Below are 22,656 nucleotides of genomic sequence, written 5' to 3' on the forward strand. Positions count from 1 at the left end.
AGCAAATGTCTGCCTCAGGTTGTTCAGTATATCTAGTATATACTTATCAGAATACCTTTAGCATTAAGCATTGTATTCCATGAGCCCTGCTACAAAAGGGCAGATAGTTTCTAGTAGAACTTATTAACTCCATAATTTCCAAGAACACTGTTGAGATCTGCTTCAGCTTGATCCAAATGTTGTAGGTTAATTGGTTCTTCAAAGCCCTGTCCTGTTGATTGATCTCCCTCCACCTCCTAATCTGAGAATTCATCAGCACTGAGCAGTCTTTAGCTTTGATCCAACCAATACACCAATCCCCCAACATTATTAAAATTAAATCTCCCATTGGTGCTGATCAGGTTTTTTCCCCTCCACCTATCACAGCATCCAGTAACAAGCTCTTATTCTGAATATTATTTTAGTGCCAATTCTATTTGTATTTTCTCCAAATACTCTCATAGGATGGGATGGAAAATATAGTTTCCTCATTTCTCAATATAATCAAGATCACAATTACTGGATTATCTGCTACTCAGCACAAAGGAAGCTAAAACCATTTCTGTTATGATATAGCTTAGTTCAGGGGTATCAAACTGCCGGCCCGTGGGCCAGACGCGTCACGTGGAAGCTGCACCCACCCCATTGCTGGCAATGGCAAAACCGGCCCGATACGTTATGCGACGTTACATGACTTCGCGAATTTGACATGCCTGGCTTAGTTCCACCCCACAGAAAATTGCAGGATATCTGATTAATCCATTTTTTTTACAATTCTCAAGTTCCCTATAAAATGCTGTTGCAATATAATTTGGCAGTAATTAGGACTTCATCACTGTATCTTCCTCATTGTAGAGAATTAAGATGTCCACTAGATTTTTATGTCAAGATTTTGCAAGTCCATTTATAAGCTTTGCAAGGTCAGTTATTATACTGATATCCAAAAGTCCCAGTAGGTGACTCTCCAGTCCATTATCCCTCTGCAGAACAGTGGTTTAATCTTAGTCCTAGTAGTAGCATAACTTCACCACCAGGAATCACAGGTGTTACCCTAAATTGACAAATTATTTCTTGTTTTCCCCAGAAGAACTTATCTGATAGGTAATTTCATTCAGGCTCTGCTATACTCTGCCTTTGTGTTCACAAACAATAGTATGTCTTACTCCCCCTCACACTGTCCAATTAATTAGGGCTGTTCATGTCCATTTTCCATTAACACTATGTTTATTCGAAAGGCTATTATGAAGAAAACATTTGTGGAAATTCAAATGTCCAAGTAAATAATCATTTGATAAAGGTACTTTAAATGATCAGGAACAATTATCAAATATGTACATGTTGGATATGTTTCACATGCTAGCAAAATAATACTTAGAATCATCCAAAGCAGATTAGAGTCTTACAGAAAGGGAAGTTGTAGATCATGCTGGCTTTTAAAAAGGCTGAGGAACTAGATAATACTATTCCTGGTACATGCTGGATAATTCAGAAAGCCAAAGAATACACAAAAGAATATATAGTCAATGTGCAATATGTTTCCTTGACTATCGAAAGATTTTCACTTGTGTTGATTATGACAAACTTTGAAATATTCTTTAAAAAAATGGGAATATCAAGACATCAGAGTTTCCTTGTGTAAAACCTATAGATAGGACAGGAAACCATGGTCTGGACAAATGGCAAAGTAGTCTGGCTCCAAATTAGGAAAGGAATGATATAAGTCTAAGTTAAAATAAGGTATACTCCTATTTGTTCATTGTATATGCTGAATACATATTGAAGGAAACTAGATTGCAAAAAAAGATGAACTTGATTTTAAAATTAGAGGAAGAAATAATAATCTTTGCTATAGTGAATCTACTGTTCAGCTGAAAATGCAAATTATCTGCAAGCTCTCATAATGGAAGACGAGTAGAGTGGGGAAAAAAGAACTACAACTAAATGTAATGATAATAATTAGAGCCTTACAATTGACAATGAACATATTGAAGTGATAGATGTGATTGCCTTTTAGGATCAACTATCAACCTAAAAGAAACAACAGTACTGTAGACTAGCACTCAAAAGAACAGGCATTAAGGCTTTGGAAAACATAATTAGATGCCATGATGTGTCTGTACTGAACAAGGATCAGAAATCTGTAGGCAATAGTTTTCCCTTTGACACTGCATAGAAGTGAAAGTTGATTTTGTGGAAGCAGGGTAGAAAGAACGTTGATGGTTTTCAAGTTTGGTGTTGGAGAAGATTCCTGAGAATACTATGGATAATCAAGAAAGCAAACAGTGGAATTTAGAATAAATCCATAGTTTTCATGTAAGGCATAAATGACCTGGCTCAGATTTTTATATTTTGACATATTATGTAAAGACTCAGTTCCCTTGAGAAGTTCGTAATTCTGGGGAAAATGAAAAAAAAAAAAACTAAGAGGGCAACTAGGAGCAGGGGGATGGACTCAGTTATGGTGATGATTGGTGAACCTTGGGGGACAAATCTTCCTGAAGAAGATATATTTAGATGGTCACAAAGAGTTAATCCTAACCTGATGTCTCCTACATTTTTATGTATCTTTGGATTATTTTAGTGCAAAATATTAAAGACATCTCTAAATACGCTAAGCAATTTTATTAAGTTTTCCCATTCCCAGATTAGTTCATAAAGTTATTCAAGACTTATGGCTTACAATCAAATAAGATTATTTGAGGGTTTTGATCTTTTAATAATGTTCTGGCAAAATGTAGTCATAGTTATCATTGCATTTGAATGCTCTAAAGTCATATAATATTGTTGCTCTTGCTTGAACAAAAAAAATAAAATGTTTTCCTTGTTGCCATTCTAAGGAACAAAATAAAAGTCAAATGAGGTTTGTATAGTGGTTTCGAAAGCTTTAAAAATAAAATAAAATAAAACACTAATGAGAATGATGTAATTTTGTGGCTTTGAATGATTGTCTTTTGGCTGCAAAGCAATATAGTGTAGCTTTAGCAGCAGGCTGCAAAAAGGCAGCAGCTTTTACATTTTTTACTAAAGTTTAGAGTTTCAATAAAGGCCTCTGTGATCATATATTATAAGTATATATGAATCACATGTATAACATAGGGAGGGTGACACAGATAATGGATGTTTAAAAAAATAGATTTGCAAAGTAGACAGCATTATATATCCTTTTAGTGAATCAGTGTTTGTACTTTTGGTATAACAGGAAAATATAAAGTAAAATTTTCAAGAAAAACGTATGTTAACCAAAACTCTTTCAAGTCAAGCCTGATTGTTATTTTCACTGATACTTTTGTACTGGTAAAAGACTGAATTGATTTGGTGCGGGTTTTTTCCATTTACCAATTTAACCTACAACTCTGGTATTTTCTGGTAACATCCCATCCAACTACTAGACAAAGCTGACTTTGCTTAGCTTTTATGATCACCCTGGGTCAACTAACCCATAGCTTGTCCAGCACTAAAAAAGCTACAAATTGTATTCAGGCCACAGCTGAATCCCTGGATGCTTGAATGAGGAGTCTGTCGTTTTTTATAAGCACAAATGACCCAGGTTTTGTTCACATCTACATAAGCAAACAAGGTTAGTGAATCTTGTGGGCATTTAAAGAGGTAGAATAAGCAGGAAATGTCAATCAAAATAGTTCATCTCTTTTGCTGTTATTTGTATGATTTATTTTTACTCTGCCTTACATGCAAATTCTTATACATAGCATTCCACCTGCTTAGCCTTCCTCTGCAACCACTCGTCCTGCATTTCTTGCAGTTCCGCCTATACTTTGGACCGCAGATGCTTAAACTTGCTTTTCTTTGAGACAGATGATGGATCATCCTTCCAATCTGCGTAAGTTTTGTTCTTGACCTGGAGGGCAGATAAAATAGTCATGTGGTTTTCATCAAACCAGTCTTAATGCACCCGGGTTTTCAGTCCAAGTACAGTTGTTGCAGTTTGTGTGATGTCATCTTTAAATTGTGTCCACTTTTCAGAACAGGTTCCTACAAGAAGTAAATTGCCAGAGAGTTTTTAATTAAGTACATCTTGAAGCATTGAACTTGGAGTGGTATGTGATGGAATGTAGTCTGGATTCCCAGGAGGAGATGCATTCCAGAGAAACAAGAGACAACTCAGATCAAATAGCTTGTGTGAAAGAAAGAGGGCGAAGATGACTCCTAATAGTTCTCAGAGGATATGTTTTATGTGGCTGATAGTTTGCTTTAGTTTGGTAAGTCTTTATAGGTTAGAAACAATTAAAAAAATCTGCTTGGAAGAATCACATGTCTTTCTTGGTTTTTGAAGCTTGACAGCTGATGATAAATGGTTGCTTATGATGTAAAGGACTGTGTTTAGGTTGAGGACTGATTGGACCAGCCTATGATCTCTTCAGCACTCAGCATGGAACAGTTGATGGTGACATCTTTAAAATCACACTGCATTTAAACTGCCCAGAGGTTGCTGGGAAGAGCTACAATCTGTGAGTTAAGAAGGAGGAGGGTGGAAGAGGAAAGTAGCTGAGCCCCTGCTGATCGGACCTCCATTGCATTTAAATGGAGTAGTAGATTAATGAGAATAAAATGAATTTCAACAACTGTAGAATCAGTATGCAGCAAAACAAAATTGACAAAAGTGAAGGGGATCTGAATATTTTTTGAATGTACTGTACATGTGTCATAGAAATTATTAGCATAAGTGCTTGCATGTAATCTGTAGTTCTGCAGGCCATAACAGTAGGAGATAACAAACTCTGTAGATAGACTTATTTTCTTGTGAATCAGAAAAAAGGGCAAGATTGTTTCTATTTCATTAAACTGACTTGGAATGCAGATGGTGGAACTACTGTAGACTTTCCAGGACAACCCGCCATGTAGTCTGGGTGCCCTGAAAGTCACTGGGCACCCAATTTGTAAGGGAAGTTCAAAGAATAAAGGAGATCTGCAGGTAGTTCAATTAACCGTATATATAGCCTTGTGTAGACCACTATGGTATAAATAATATTTTTGTTTATATTGTTGTTAATTGTTTAAGTGCCCCCCCCCCCCCGTTGTGGGTAGTGGTAAATTCTCCTTCCAGTCAACTTCAGATCCTATTATTTTCATGTAGTATTCTTGGCAGAACTATGTGGTTTGTCGTTATTTCATTTAGACTCCTTTTTAAGCTAGTCTTAATATTTCTTCAAATAAAGACTTCCTCTTTCCAAGTCCTACCTCAATTTTGGGGGGCGGGGGTGGGGGCTCTCCATGATCTGGAGTTACCAGCCGTCAAGACAGATGGAAAGGCAGAATGGAAGCTGAGATAGAGCCCTGTTTCCAACCTTAGGAGGGTGCTATTTTATTTTATTTTCCTTTGGTTGCTTTTAGAAGTCATAGCATTTAGGTTTTAATATAGATTTTTTAAAGAAGTAGCCATATTTTCCTGATGTGGCCACAAATCTATATTGCCTCCTGCAGCCTCTAATTCAGTATGGTTTTCTTGTGTTAGAATGTATTCTTTTTTATGCATAGTACACCTAGAAACCTCGTCACTATAAAAAACTGTGTTTCCAAAAATTCTACTCTTACCATAATTCATTTTCTCTCCTTCTGTTGCCCACTCAGAAAATCAGATAGAATTCAGATTTTTTAAAACTTGACACTTTCTGCAATGGATATGTTCTGATACCTTGCAGTTAAGTGCTGTAATAAATAACAAATCAACAGTTTAATACCACTGAGAGGACCACAGTGCAGCCAAATTCTTGAGGTTCAATCATTGACTCTGTCTTTGAAGTGAGATTTCAAAGTTAATTGAATTGCCTGCTGGATACTCATTTCAAAATATAAGTTCTGCCAGGGGTATGGTAATAACAATTTAGTTGCTGAGAAATTTTAGAGTAAAATTGCACGACCTAAGAGAAGGGAGAAATGTCACCTAAAGCAGCTGGATTATAAGAATAGAAATAAGGGTTATAAGAACACACAAATAATAAATCAGAAGAATGACTTGGACAATTTCTTGTCTTGGACTTACAAAGGAAATGTGTTAGGCTTATGAAGGAGTCGCTGTGAGCAAATGGGCAGCCATATAAATTTAATAAATAAATCCTGAGAAAAGACAAAGAGAAAACGAACAGAAATCTTAAACTATTTAAAGGGAATAAACATCAAGATTTTAAAAGCAAAAGGAAGGAATATAAACTTGGTTTATATTGGTTAGCTTTAAATATATATGATGTACAGTACTTTCTAGTAGCTCTTAATGGAATATTCTTGATTAGGACTCAGTGATTAGGCTTTAAAGATTTGTTTATAGATAAGCAATAAGATGTGAGAAGATTTTTTGGGTTGTATTTTTAGAGAAAATGATAAGTTATGGCGTTAAAAGTAAAGGAATATTATAAAATTAGCTTATTTGAATAAGTTTAAAATATAGATGTTGCCGTTGCTGGTAACTTCTAAAGAATTTTTCTGATTACAACTGAATGACAAGACTTTAAAATTTATTTATAGATGAGCAATGTGATATGCAAAGAAAAGAACTTTTGTTGTAATATTAGAGAAAGTTGTAAGTTTTGAAATTGCATTTGTCTTATGAAGGGAGAAGTCATTTCTTCATTTCTTTTTTCTTTTTATTGGTTTTTTATTATTTACTATTTAATTTTTCTTTTTAAATATTCTTTTCTGCACTTTTACTATTTTATTTTCCTTAATTCTACTAGTTTTTTATTTTTATATTTGTAAATGATAATAAAAATTATTATTAAAAAGAAATAATGGTTATAAGGATAGAAATTCAGATCACATCTACTGTAATCTCTTTTAAAAACTAAGTCGGTTTTACCTTCTTTGGGCATTCCTTCCCCAAAACTTTATCACTCATGATTTATTTCATCAATGAATCTTTTGGAAAATCAGTTAAAGATAACGGATATATAAAATCTCTATCATTTTCTCTTCATGTTATATAGGGACAGATACCCTCAAATCTTGTGTTTTCTAAATTACATGTGCCTTATAAACTATTTTTACCTTGGATTGCTTTTAGTATTGATTCTTAATGTCTGCTTCCTAAAAGATGCTCATTTTTGTGGAGGGTTTTCAGAACCACTCTATTGTTAGGTGTAGATGTGAAAAGCCAGTAAAAAAGCTGTTTGTACAGCTAGACCTCAATTTATGATAATAATTGGGATTGGAATCTCAGCCGGTGAGCGAAGCGGTCATGCATGAAGGAGAAATCCCACTTCTTTCCCTCTGCTTGCAATCTTCCCTGCCAGCTTTCCCATTGACTTTCTATGGAAGGTGGCAGAGAAAATTGCAAATGGCGATCACCTGATTGTGGGTACTTGGCAATCATTTATAAATATGAGCCAGTTGCCAAGCACCATAAATGCAGTCACGCTAGAATTGCTTTACAAATCTTAAGTTGAGGACAGCCTATAAAGTATACTAGTAATTTAAGTGGATTGATGCTGTTCTTTACCATCTTGCCCTCCTTGCATTAGCTCATGGTCTGTTAGATAGACCTTAAGTTAAGCTAGTTTGGCAGCCATACATTCCATCTCTGTCGTTTCCAGCAGCAGGAAGCATCAGTTCATTCTGGCATCCTTAAGCCATCTGTTCCAGGCTACATCCTTTCATGTACTCCTTTGAACATGCACTTAATTTTTTAAAAGAAAACTGATTATTGCCAAATAAAATATAAACTACATTGAAGTTTTCTGTGGTGTAGTACATTGGAACAATATCAGAAAGGGTGGCAGCGTTTATTACCATTCCATTATCATTCTCCTGAGATTTTATTATTTCTTAGAATTTCTCTGCTTAATAATTCTTCTCTAATAATTTACAGAATGATACTTCTGTAAATTTGAGTTGTATATGTAAGAAAAATCTAGAATGTAAAATTGAAAGGTGACTTTAGGACTTGATTTGCCATTTTAAAACGCTGCAAATTATGCAATAGATTCTGGCTAAGTGTTCATCTATATTGAATGGGCAACATTCTGGTGGAAGAAAAAGAATATTTGGGATGGTATTAGCTACAGTATTTAGGCCAATGCCATGCAGTGAGCAGGATCTCAAGATAGATTTGATACAGTTTGATTTGATGTTTTGATATTTCCCCCTCCTTTTTAAAAAAAAATCATACACATATTTTATTGTCTACTTGATTATTTTTATGAGAGTTTTTTTTTTAATGAATGATTGCTTTTTTAGAATTGTGCCAACTTTAGTAACACAATCAAAGAGGGCTCACAGCTGAAAACTATTGCCAGGGTCAAGGATTATCTGACTCTATCTATGATCAAATACATTTGAGTTTAATTTAGACTACTTCTTAGAATATTTGAAATGCTTGGAATAAAGGAAAATGTAAGAAATCATGTAGTAAACATACCATATTGAAAATCATGAACATAATATCACATTATACAAACAGACTGTATACCTTTTTCCTCTAGATTCTCTCTAGCAGTTATTGCACATAGTACTTTGAGAATGTAAAGAATAAGGACTCTTTTAAAAATACTGGAAGCTTTATATGAACTTTTTATTGAACGAAGATGGAACTGATGATTTATGGCATTGGGGATTAAGGTTAAAGAGAAAGGGGAAAGAGTAAGATTGCAATTGATAGAAAGAAAGGCAAAAGTTAAAATTCTGAGGGGTTTTCATTTCTTTCTTTTTTTCTTCTTTCCTATCTTTTTCTTATTTTTATTTTTTAATTTGTTATACATTTATTCTGTTGTAGGAGTCTAATGAAATATGAGAAAGAGAGGGCAAGAGGGGGGGCTTGTCTGCAATACTTACTTACTCAGGTTACAGTTTCTGGCCTATACTCAAAAGTCTTTCCTTTGTTTTTTTGTAGTTCTTCCACTTGTTCGCAAAGTTATCCCTTCTTCCCATTATATAACCCAAAGCTTAAAATCATCCTTCTGTCCGTCACCTTATCAAAGGAGATGAGATGAGGTGGGCCTTTATGGGGGAAATTTTTCTTCAGTAGCATCCCATTTATGGAATGTCCTCCCAAGAGTAACTTGACTGGCACCCATAGTAACATAATTTTGATACTAGGTGAAAACCTTTCTATTTTCCCAGCCTTTGTTTCTGGCTTTTAATTGTACTTAAATTAAGGTTTTAGTTTTAGATGGCAGCCTCATGTCCACCTAGTTTATTTGGTGTTGACATTATGTACTGTGTTTGTTTTTATTCAAATAGTTTTTAGTGTGCTTTATTGTAGAGAGCTTCAGCTATTGGGTGGTTTAAACATGTAAATTCAAAAAATCCTACCTTAATGGTTTGTGTATCTAAAGAAGCAGTTTGCCAGATTTCTTATTTACAATAATTTGAAGTTAGGTTGACTTGCCAAAATTCTTCTGTAGACCCAGGAGCCTATTTGGGGATTTCATCTGGGAAAACATGTGACATAGAGTCATTCCTGGGGCATTTAAGAGAAGCAACTGCTTGATTGTACATTATACGGCTAGAGAGATGAGATCACATGGGGCTGAGCTCAAAGGAATGTGAAATCCAGATGAAGCCAAATCAGAATTACTGCTTTGTTCAGTCATCTGCACCTGTGAATATGGAGGTGGAGAGTTATGAGGCTATGGGACAAACTCAGGAATGTTCTAATAATCTTCCTTCTTCCCACCACTTCTTTGCCATTCCTGCCAGCATCCAATCTCTTACTTCTGTATATTTTCTTCTTTGAGAAACCTGAACAAAATTACAAGGTAGTAATTTTACATTCAATCTGATGACTAATTACTGACAGGTACTTACCTAATACAAGTCCTAATAGTTAAAGGGGGGAATTTTTTTTCATATTTCCTTCTACAGAAATTCTGTTGTTGATTGTCAGAGTCTAATGATCCTAAACTGTTATGCTTTCTGCTGTGTTTGGTTCTTTGGAATGAAAAACGTGGCATACCATATGCATTTCCAAAAAGGTTGTCCTCAATTCACCTTATGATGATTTTTGATTGCTTCACATTAGACAGAGACCACATTATCATAAAATCAACCTCAAGTAGCTGTTTTATGGTCTGAACTATATATAGCTTTAGAAAGAGGAAATACAGTGTTTCTTCAAATAATGAATACATTTTTGGCAATTTTGAATCATTATATTGGAAGCCCCTAAACCTGAATCACCAGTTCCTTATTCTGCGTACTCTGTAGCAACTGATCTAAAAAGTATAAATATTCAAGATATCACATCTAGAAACTCAGATGTAGTTTTGTTGCACTAATAAGCACATTTCACAAATCATATACAAAAGGATGATACTTACAACATCATACTGTTTTTGTCATTTTGAAAAAAGCCTATAATTCTTCTGATGCCTCTGCTTTGTTAGTAGATATAGTGTCCTGTTGCTTATTTTGTCTCTGCAGGCTCCTGCCCTGAACAGTACTCGTTTAACTTCCAAACCATCTGTTCATGCTTTGTTAATGGTAAAATGTCTTGCAAACACACGTTGTGTACAAATCTTAGTAGCAACAAACCCTAAATTATATTTATTTATAAAATAAATAGATTCTGAGTGGCTTATAAAATCCAAATGCACATTGTGTCATTTAAACATCTGACTCTGCATTTAATCTCTCCAATTCTTCATTCCTTATATACTAACATTTGTACCAGAGATTTGGGTATTGTGCTAAGTCACTGCTTGGCTTATTTGACTTAGTTTTGAGGCTGTGTGAATCTAGGAAGCTTAGATTTATTAAACAAATGAATAAATTGGCATGATGTTTGATGATCTCAAGTCCTGTAATGCTGCCACATTATGATGGAGGATGTTCCTAGGAGAGATGAGTGAAGAATGGTGCTGGTATATTTTCCCAGCAGGTTTATACAAGATGTGAAGATCATCCCAGCTTCAAACTAAAGCAACCAGACTTCTACCCAGGGCAGTAATGGTCTAGGAAGATATGGATGATCATTTTTGAGACAGTGGCAAAAGCCTAATTTCATACTGAGCAGAAGAATCCAGTGATAAACTATTCCTGTATTTTATCAAGAAAATACTGCAGTCAGTAAATATAAAATGATTGATGATATAATGGCAAATGGCACTCAACATGCTACTAAGGAAGAGCTGAGGAACTTTTGCAATACAAATGGTGTTTATTTTATTATATGCATAATTTTTATCAAGAATTTTGATTATAATAGTAAAATCTAATACAAAGTAAAGAAAGAAAAGACAATAGAAAGGAGTAAAAAGCACAAGAAAAAAGGATAGAAGAAAGAAAAAAAAGTAAGACTATAATAAAGATAAAAGAAATATATAAAGATGATTTCCAAACTTCATCACAACAATTATAAACCAATTTAGTAACCCTCTGTGTTACAAGGTTCAAAGGAAATTGGAAGATTTGAAATTGTATTTTACAGCTTATTTTTTGGGTTTGGATAAAAGAGTGGATATTGCTGAGAAATAGAAGATTTTCAGAAGATAGAAGATTTTCAGAAATAGAAGATTTTCAGAGATAGAAGGATATGACCTGAGATTTGGTTGGCATGGATATATCATGAATTTGTGGTACAATAAATTCAAGGTTAATGTAGATTTTAAAAATCATTATGGTAAATGTATTATACTGAGAATATGGAATAATAGTCAAACCAAAATGGTTATATCGCAAGATGCTAAAATTCTGTCAAATGGAATGTAAAATAACATCAAGAGAGCAACTAATGGCAGAGGGCCATAGCTGTCAATGGTTTCCTTATTACAGTTATCAGAAAGATTTAGAATAGATAAAACAATGTACAGTGTTGAATATTGTAAGGCTGATTTTGAAACAGAATTGTGTACAAATGATGAACCTGTGATTGCTAAAATGATAAAATAAAATGATTGCTAAAAGTTTGATTGAAATTTGAAAGAGAAGAACAAGTTAAGGTATGATAAAGTAGACTAAAATTGTGGATTATAGAAGATATTCCATACTTACAAGAACTTTTTTAGTATTAAAAGATTAAGTTAGATCAATACTCCAGTCATTACCAAATCAAAAAGCTTCAGGAATAGATAGAATATATATAGACAGCAAGCAACAGAAGAAGTATCATTACAAATTGTTAGCAAACTATGGGAGTAAAAGTGGAAAATGAAACAGTGGTCAGTGAACTGGAAGAGGTCAGTCTCTACAGAAGAATACCAAAAAAAAGAGAGAACACAGTGTATAAACTATCACACAATGTCCTTAATTACACATGCTAGCAAAATAATGCATAGTACCATTAAATATAGATTAAAGGGAAATGCCAGATATTAAAACTGGTTTTAGAAAAACCCAAGGAACAGGCAACTTTATTGTTGATGCTTGCTGGATAATTGAAAAAAAAATCAAAGAATATAAGAAAGAAGTTAATAGTTGTTTCATTGATTATAGAAAGACCTTTGGTTGTTCTGACCATTTCAAATTGTGGAACATGCTTAGCAAAATTGGAATTCCAGAACAACTCACTGTTCTCATGCAATATCTCATGCATAAGTCAGGAAGCCAGAATCCAGATAGAACATAGCAAAACAGAACATAGCAAAAGAAGTGAAACAAGACTGTATTACTCTCGTATTTATTCAATCTATATGCCTATTGAGGAAGCTGAATTGGAAGAATATGAAGAGGTTTTATTGTTATGGCTGTTTTTCAGTGAAATCTGTCAAAATTTTATGTGCAAATGCACAGCCTTAGGAATGGGGTTACTATGGTCAGTAGACAATAGACAATAAATTTATTTTAGTAGCTTCATTCAGAATTTATTGAACACAAGAAATGTCAGCAGAAAAGGTCAGCAAGGACAATGCTGCATTAGCCTTGCCAAAGGCCACTTGAATGTTAGAAAAAGCTTCCTAATGGTAACAACAGTTTGTCAATGGAACAAAGATTGTAGGATCTCCTTTACTGGATGTGATCAAGGAGAGGCTTGACAGAGGGTTGGACATCCTGGAAGTAGATGCCATTTTGGGAGTGGCAGAAGCCTCTTCATGACATCCCAGAGTGATGCAATCTGCACAACTGTTATTTCTGCCTTTTTGTCTCTGCATGGAATTAAAGTGCTGACAGTTCTTTTTTAATACAAAATAAATATCAGTGTTATGAAAACATGCAAGGGTACTTTAAGAGTAAAAAAATATCTACTTTGTTTGACATCTAGTTCATGGGTTGCCTAACTATGTAATCTAATTATTTGCTTTTGTGGGTAAAAATTAGTTCATAATGAAGGATAATTCTCAGATTCACTGTTTTAATTTAATTGCTTTCTGTTTTACTTGGACATATAGCAGGCCCAACAATACATATAATGAATAACAATTGCCTAAATTAAAGTGAAATATCATAATAGCTAAATCTATTATAGCAGGGGTCCCCAACCCTCGGTCCATGGACCAGTACCGGGCCACAGCATGCCAGCAACCAGTCCGCACAAACAAGCAAAGCCCATCCGCAGGATGCAGGCAACACACAAAACCATGCACCCTCCGGTCCGCGGAAAAACCTCTCTACGTAACTGGTCCCTGGTGCCCAAAAGGTTGGGAACCTCTGTAGTATAGTCATAAAAAAACAATAGTAATAAACCTAAACAAGTACAAAGCTAAAATGAGCCCCAATAAGATTTCTGTGATAAGCAAATATTAACATCACCCCATCATGTTTAATATAACAATTTTTCTATACAAAGCCTGCTATATACATGTCAGTGTAAGTCAATGTATCTTTAACAATAATGGAAGTAGTTGTTTATGGGCAAAAGTGAAAGCAGATTATGTTTATGAGTTTTATTTCTACCCTTGATGCATTCAGATGTGTACTTTTTTCTGTAGTAGTAGAACCAGAAACCAGTATCTTCTTTCGTCTCAATACCAAATAGATAAAAATAAATGCAACTGAAGAAGAATTATTATTTGGATCTTTTGTTAACTTCAAAAGCGATTCTACCATCCTACAGTAACTGGGACCCTAAACCATTTATGGGCCAAATACTTATACTAAATTGCATTAGCTCTGCCAATAATCATTATTATTCATGTTGTTATTGGAAAACATTTAATTTAAGCCTTCACAAATATCTCCCAAGTGTCTCATATTATGAGCAATGTTAAACATTTGGCAAAGTTCTTTGTTTTGTAAATATTGGTGGGACTGAGAAAAAGAGGCAGAATTATTCTCATCAGTCTTTAAAGGTAATGGAAACCCCCAAAAACATTTTTTGGTATACAACCCAAGTGAATGTATATAAAAAATAACAGGGCCAAAATCCTACTGATGGAGGGGTTAGATCAAATGCCCCCCCAAAAGAACTGAAGATACATGATAACGCTTTACTCCAGAAGTATTTTTAAAAAGTTCTAGCTGGACAAAAAATGGTCATCATTTGAGAATTTGTGTAAGCTACTTAGATATGGTGCTTGACTGCCCATCTGTTCTTCTCAGGATCTTCATCTGTCAAATAAAAAAAATCATTTTCTTTATTTCATAGGAGAACTATTAGAAATAAGCATCGAGAAGCTTCACAAAAATGTTGGAGTTTTTTTAATATCTTACGTACTGTATATATATATGACACATGGTGGTACAGTATACTGTATATAACCTAACAATACGTAACATGGGGAAGGGGCAGATAGAATTATTAATGTTAATAATGTAACAATATTTTTATTGTGGTTTGTTTAACACACTGTCCCAGGCTTGTGATTCTGCCCGTATATTATATTAGCTTTGCATATATTTGCTTCTCTTTTGTCACGTTCTCATAAAACGCTAAATAATAATAATTAGCATCGTACAAAATATTAACATTTAATTCTTTGAATGAATATACCTCATGTTGCTGCAATCTTACCATAAGATAGTATGTACAGTGTATATAATTTTACCTAATGATATTTGCAATAGGTATGTTATCCTCTGAAAATTGGTCCCCTTACTTATCTGCTTTTGATTATGCTCAGAGTATACTGAAAAACTCCTGTACTAATTTCGTCCAACTCTGAAGCCACATAGTTCATACATGAGGCTGTCAGACATGAGTAGTTGCAGATGTCAGTGCGCCAGTGGCAAGGAGCCAGGAAGATGGATTAAGGCTTAGTCACTGAAAAATGCATGCCAGCATATTTGAGACACCAACACTGCGGCCACCTCATAAGGAAAATGTGTCATGGCCAGAAATCGATAACCTCTTGGAGGCAATATATTTGATTAATTATACTGGTGCATGCTTGGCAGTGTAGCTTCATCTAGCATTTGCCTGAGGCAGTACTGTAGCCACATTCAAAAGTCAAAAGTCAAAAATAATTTTGCTTTTAAAAGTTCAGTGCATAGATATAATTATGTCGCTGTAGCGGGCTTTATTGTATATAGTGATCATTGCATGTTTTTACTTATGAGCTACAATAGCATTCGTTGAACTTAAGCAAATTAAAATAGCATAAAAGGGCTGCTTTCTAGAATGAAGATGCCTCATAAAACAACAAAAATATACTGTGAAACAAGTTCAGATCAAAGGAATATCTAGTCTCGCAAAGGAAAATCTATCCACAGGTAGCAAGAAGAGGGCCCCTCCCACTTGCATTTTCCATCAATTGGTAGTTATTCTTAAGAAGAGAAGCACTGGAATGACTCTTTATTAAGCACAAAACCTTTCATTTTTCATTCTTTTTTCACTCTGACATTTCTGTTTCATTTGATTGCTCATAAAATAAATGTTATGCACTTTAGAAATTGAAACTTGGAACACCTGAAGCCATGGGTTACTTCTAGATATGTATCAAGTGGGGTGGAGACTGGATGAGAGTTGAACAAAACGTGGCAATTTATAATGTAATTTATCTTGAGATCTGGAAGACAGGAATTCTGGTTGGTGACATTCGTTTACACTTTTTCATATTTAAACCTCTGTTATGTATTCAAAACAATTTGCAGCATGCATCATTGTAAAAGTCAAAACTTGGCTATTTTGGAGGATATGCTGTTTCCTGGACAAATGCTTGAACTTGGGACAGGCAGTAAAAAGCACGAGTAAAAAGTTTGAGAGGTTGCTGAACATTGACAAAGGATGAGGGCAGGAGTGACTAGTAGGTGTCCAGAACGTCAATACGGAATAGGATTGAAAGGAACCTTGGAGGTCTTCTAGTCCAACCTCCTGCTCAAGCAGGAAATCTTATACCATTCTAAACAAATGGTTGTCCAATCTCTTCTTGAAAATCTCCAGTGATGGAGCACCCACAACCTGAGGCAACTCATTCCATTAATTGTTCTCACTGACAGGAAATTTCCCCCTTGTTATAGATTGGATCTCTCCTTAATGAACTTGCGACCATTATTTCTTGTCTTACCTTCAGGTGCTTTGGAGAGTAGGTTGACCCCTCTTCTCTGTGACAGCCCCTGAAATACTGAAAGAGTGCTATCATGTCACCCTTAAACTTTCTGTGCTATAGGCTACTTTGTTCTCTTGACCATTCGTCATACGATTTAACTTCCAGAACCCTTATTATCTTCGTTGCTCTTCTCTGCACTCTTTCTGGGGCCTCGGCTTCTTTTTTGTATTGGGCCAATCAGAACTGGACTCTGTATTCCAAGTGTGACCTCACTGATACAGTATTGAGCAGTACTATCACTTCTTGCAAACTTGATGCTATCTCTTTGTTGATGCATCCTAGAACTGCACTGGCATTTTTGGGAGCGGCAGCACACTGCCGGTTCATACTTAAGTGGTGGTCCATTAGGTCAGGGTGATGGATATTCCTGTGTGATTAGAGTCCATTCTCAGATGGTGTATTTATATTTAACAGAGTTCTCTTTCAGAGGTTTTTTTTTTTTTTTAGGAACCTGACTACCCAGTTTATAATGTGGAATTTTAATTTTGTACTGATAATTGTATCCATTAAAGAAAGTATACAAACTGGATTTCTTCCTGCTCCTCATAATCAAACTTTCATATGTCACTCTGAAGCAGACTAACCTACAGTTGGTCTGCTGTTGATTATTACAATATTTGGTTATCAGCTGATGAAAAAAGTCTATTAATGTAAGTATAGGAAGTGATAGTAGATGAATTGTGAACTGCTTCATTCTCTGCTTACCCAACTAGTGTAGCAGCTAGGATAGCATCAGGAATTATATGCAGCATTCTGAATTATATCACTATCTATCAATTAGAAAAAGACACCTGAAGAAAATTGTTGTGAATGGATTGTAGACCTGTTCCATTTCTGATTTATTAGTAACAGGAGCCATTTAGAATAATGAAAATTTTGTTAGTAGAAATAACAAAGGAATAATGACTTCCCCAATCAAGCAAAATAATTCAATAAAATGTTTTATAGCTTATATTGCATGAATCTTAAAACACTTTACGGATTCCTGGGTTTTTGAAGCATAAATAGAAATTAAATGTACTTAATATTCTCATTAGAAACAAATATTTGTATAATTATTATAAAAGATCGAGACATCAGTAATATCTGTAGATAGCTTTATCCTTTATGAGTATGTCTTACCATCTTTTATCCTATCCAAATACTGCCTGTAATGATATCTTTCATTGACAAATCACATTAACTGTCTCCTATAAGAAAAATACTTCTGTTCTGAATATCTATCATTAGCTAATAGAATGAATTTGGATTTTAGTATTATATGAGAAAGGTATAGATCTGTCTATTCAATTTCTCCAGATGCATATTGTATTTATACATTTCTGCCATATTCTCACCTTTTCCCCTAAGCTATAAAATCACAAATATTGTCATTCATCATAGAGAAAACATTTTGATATTTTTTTCTGCAACTTTTCTACCTCTACAAGTAACATTTTTCACACAATACTTCAAGTGTGCTCACACCATAGATTTGTTTAAAAAATGATATTGGCAGTATTATTTTAATTCCCTGTTAATCCTCAATGTGAAACTTGTAATTGCCAAACTCCAGCTTATGTCTTTTCACTGAACAGTTGGGGAGGGGGCAGTGTTGTCATAATACCCATTGCTTGCATATTGAAATATAACTTAGATTACAATGCCAGTTTAAAGTAAATTTTCTGAAGTTCTTCATTGCTTTTTGTTTGTTTGTTTTAAATATCCAATGCTTTATTGTTAATTCCAGTTCCATTTTAAATGTATTAGAAAGCATCAGTTCTGAAACAGATTCTTGGGAGATTCTTTTTAACCTCATATGTTACTTTTGAAAGCTCTCCATTGATGTTCACCACCTGCTTCTTCTTTTTTAATCAGCTACCAATGATCCAGAGGGCTCCTTTCCTCTGATTCCATATATGCTTAATTTACTGGGATATCTACGTAAGATTCTTATGCACTTGGAACAATAGTAGCCCTTTGTTTCTTGCTTACTATCTTTTCTTTTCAGTAAGTTTGTTTTTATTGTTTCGGTATGCTGTAATTGTTGCAGCTGAATCTGCATTTATACTGATCTTTATTTGGTTGTTAACTATGAGTCTAAATAGTACCACTTAAAACCTAATGCTCCTGTATATAATAATTGACAGATCACACTGTGAAACATTCTGTTCAATCTTTACAAAAATCTAGTGGTTGTGAAACTGTATATAAAATAGAAACATTATTTGTTCTTCAACTTATGTTAATTATTACATTGTTACCACCAGCACTTTTGAGAGCTGGTGAGCAATTCTGCTATGGACATTGAGAAAGAGCAAGAAAACGAAGATACAGTAATTAATTTCAAGAAGGCCAAATGATCAGCACAGAAGAACTAATATACTTTGGAAAGTTGATGGGAATAGATAATGGAATACAGTGCTTGGCAAAGTTGAAGGAAGTTCAACAAGGATAAAAAAAATAGATGAAATGAATGGCTGGAATTAAAGGAATCACTGGAATGTTCTTGAGAGAGCTAATGATTATTGCTAATTTAATACATTGCTTAATAAATAAATTAATAGAAAACGCTTGTATGATTTGTTTTCTATCTTACTTTCATTGTAGCATACAACTGTGTTACCCTTTATATTAATTGAGATGAGAACGACCCATCATGAATATCCCAGCAGGATCTATGGACTGATTGCCGTGTGTACTTTTTCAGTTTGCTATATATTATGGTAAGAAATGCATTTTCACATTGTGAAACCTAATCACTGATATCTTAGTCTTACCAACTTCACAAGCAGGATTTGATGAAAAGTTTCACACTGTGTTCTTTATGATACTATATGGCTTATATTTTTAGGGACTTCCCCCCTCCCATAAGACATAATTTAAGAATTTGTTCTATGCCCCTTTCTTTTTCTAACCAACAGAATTAAAAATAAGTATTCTGTTTTCTCCCATCAATTTTCACTGTTCAGTTTCACAAAAGTGAAGTGTGTTCAAGTAAAACAAGATTTAGCTTGGGTCTCAATGTGAGGATTTATGTAGAAGGGTGCTTTAACTCAAAGCAAATGAAACATTGCCCAATTCAAGCTTGTATCTGAATCTGAAACAGAATTAAGAAACCCAAAGCTTTGATGTCCTGTATTGATTAAAATAGGAAAAGTACAAACTGTAACCTTTGTAAGGTTTTCTGAAGGAATGAAATCATCAGAAAATAGATGCAAAAAAACCCTCCTAATTTTTAAATGAGAGTGTTAAGTGTTGCATTTTTCATTTCTGACATGGAGGCAGAATTGTGCCTTATGAGGAGATTTATTGCCCAGTTTCAGGCTAATAGATGCAAATTGAATGATTGAAGGAAGGAAGGAAGGAAGGAAGGAAGGAAGGAAGGAAGGAAGGAAGGAAGGAAGGAAGGAAGGAAGCTTTCCTTGGAAGAAGGATGATCAATAGACTCAGGAAGGAGAAGTATAAATAATGCAAATCACAATTTTGTCCTATTCTACCCAAAACCAAATCAGTTCTGTAAGAAGTCTAATAAGCCCTCATAGTAATCTAGGGCTATAATACTCTTTCAGATTCTGAAGTCATAATATTTCAAGAGGTGAGTTTTGTTGCCTTACTTGTCAAAAGCATTTCTTTTTTAGGCCATGACTAGTTCACAAATCAGGGGATAATCCAGTGGAAAAGTAGATTTCTTGAATATCTAACAGTTTGCACTGTTAGTATGTCTGTAATGTTGTTAGTCTATAAACAAAAGTTGAAATTGCCATGGTTTCTAATTCTTGCAGAGAAACAAGAATTTTATTCTGTGTTCCCATATTAGAGGTGAGATATGTGCATTTAAATTATTTTTCTTTTTCCTCTTTCCTCTTTGCTTACCTTGGCCAGAAATTCAGACTTTTCTTTTTTCCAGGCATATTCAATATTAAATTGTCTATTATTTTATAAGATTGGGAAATGGTAAGGACTCAATAAAATGGGACTCTAAAATGAATTTTAATGCATGTTCCCTTCTGCTTATCTAATAATAAGCAGTACAACAATTGTACTGTTGAAGGCATTCATTAGAGTTAATAACAAATAATCTTGTATGGAAGCTTTATGCCTAAGGTTGATCAGGCCATTATTGTGCAATATTGAGTTAGCATGCATTCAAGGAGGAAAGAACTCCACAACAGAGGCCATCAGGTAATGTTTCCATGACAGCAGTACTACTTTTTGAAATTCCCTACGTAGACATTGCAAGAATATTGGTAATGCCACTCTTCCAGAGAAGAGAAAGATAATGAGACCAATTATAATGTGTTAAACAAACCTTGGCTGGTTTAACTGGTTAGTCATAGATAGTTCTGTCTTTATATTTGACGTAGAATTTGTCAGTTATTTTTTCATTGTTAATATGATCTTTCATTTATTTGTAATGTTGCTTTGAGGGCAACGAACAGTGGCAATTTATTCAAGGACATAGATTATAGAGTTCAAAAGCTCTAGGATTAATCCTGTACTGCTTCACCTTAAATTTGGTCTAGCTAACTGTTCACTTATATCTGTGTTGTCTAATCCAAAAGTTGTGAATGTGAAATTCCAAACTTGTTTTTTAAACAACAGAGCTACCCTGACCAATTGCATACTGGTGTATAGCCTAAATACAATAAAAAATAGGCCATTCTATACAGGTTCAGACTGATTTCCAGATTTATTTTCTCATTATGAACTTTTTGTGAAGTGATCCTGTTACACAAAAGAGAGGATCAGGCAGGGGGAAAAAAGATGCAAAAAGTTATGTATGGTGGTGCAATGGTTAAAATGCAGTATTTCAGGATAACTCTGCCCACAGCCAGGAGTTTGACCCTGACCAGCTCAAGGTTGACTCAGACTTTCATCCTTCCGAGGTCAGTAAAATGAAGACCCAGATCGTTGGGGGCAATATCATGACAGTGTAAACTGCTCAGAGAATGCTGTGAAGCACTGTGGAGAAATATATAAGTCTAAGTGCTATTGCTAATATTGTTTCTATCTATAGGGTTTGTTTTAGTTGCTTGAATTCTTTTGTTATGGCTTCCTAACTTTTTTTCAGTAAAGAAGTAAAGATTATCGAAATTCTAATGAGCTTACGTAAATAAGTTCAGTCCTTCCTGTTGAATGAAGCATGGATGCATGGATAGAAAGAGAAAGAAAGAAATCACAGATCTGTGCAGTGCTTTGGCTTCAAAGGCAAAAATGGGTTTTAGAGCCCGAGGGAAGTCACATATAATACTTGCAGTCTCTGAAATCAGATAGCTTTTCTCAGAGCTCAGTGCTGAGAAAAAAAATGCAGCTGCTTTAAGGAATTGCAGACAGGTGTTACACAAGCACCCACACACTTTTTGGACTTCAAATCTGAATATATCAGTGTTGCACATGCCTGTTATAGACAACAACTTTGAATATGCTGTCAGCCCCACCAGACTATCAAGAATCAATTCCACGGAAAGGCTAAAACTACATTTATTGAGAGTGGCTTTAAACAGAATCTTTGAATCTAATTGTGCTGTTTCTCTTCCCCTTCTTATACTCCACTGTATTAGGGAGGTGTCTGGGCCATATATTATATATTTGTTCTATACTTATGTTTTTCTCCTTGCTATTTTGCTAATGAATCAAACCTATCTCTGTTGAGATTATCTTCCTTGGTTTCTACGGATACCTCATTTTTTGTTGCTTTGATTGTAGTAATGTTAAATATATTGATTGGAAATCAAATAGTATTACAGTTGCTGCATAGAATTGGTTAGGTCTAGAGAGATTTCTGCTCTGATGGATGGATCTTTCCGTGGAGGAAGAAAACTATTGTCTCCTACTCAGGGTAGGATCTATGAAGGCTGTAATCCTATACTAATTTAATTGGGAGTAAACCCCATTGTGTGAGCAATCATGCATTAAACTGAGCCCTTAGGAAAACAAGTCAATATTTATTGTGTTTTTATTGAATACATCATTATTAATAGTATTTTTATATGTGTTTTTTTCTTAGGGTCTGTTGGATATATCATGTGACTGGGGTTTGGGTATATCCTCTCCTGCAGTATCTTGGTACAACTGCTAAAATTGTCTTCTTTGCCACTGTAACTGTAGTAATAAGCATGTTTTACTTGCTGGGTGAAATACTAAACAACTGCATATGGGATACACAAAAATGTGAGTATCAGATTGAGAAACTTTTTTGAATACAAAATTATACTTTAGTTACTTTTATTATATATCATACTTTTACTATTATTGTTGAAATATTTTTACAAAGAACTCCATTATTTCTTAAAATGTAAATATAATAATTATTTCATGTAATATTATT

General features: G+C 34.4%; 1 protein-coding gene across 1 annotated transcript in view; it reads left to right on the plus strand.

Annotated features, from left to right (window-relative positions):
* The window catches only part of AIG1 (androgen induced 1), a 68,391-nt gene that overhangs the window by 42,397 nt on the left and 3,338 nt on the right, over positions 1-22,656 (plus strand). Inside the window, exons 4-5 of the mRNA XM_015815305.1 lie at positions 18,936-19,051; positions 22,336-22,499. Coding sequence (XP_015670791.1) covers positions 18,936-19,051; positions 22,336-22,499 — 280 coding nt within the window. The remainder of the gene's footprint in view (positions 1-18,935; positions 19,052-22,335; positions 22,500-22,656) is intronic.

The sequence above is a fragment of the Protobothrops mucrosquamatus genome, unplaced genomic scaffold (assembly GCF_001527695.2).
Source record: "Protobothrops mucrosquamatus isolate PMUCROS unplaced genomic scaffold, P.Mucros_1.0 scaffold335, whole genome shotgun sequence".
Taxonomy (NCBI): domain Eukaryota; kingdom Metazoa; phylum Chordata; class Lepidosauria; order Squamata; family Viperidae; genus Protobothrops; species Protobothrops mucrosquamatus.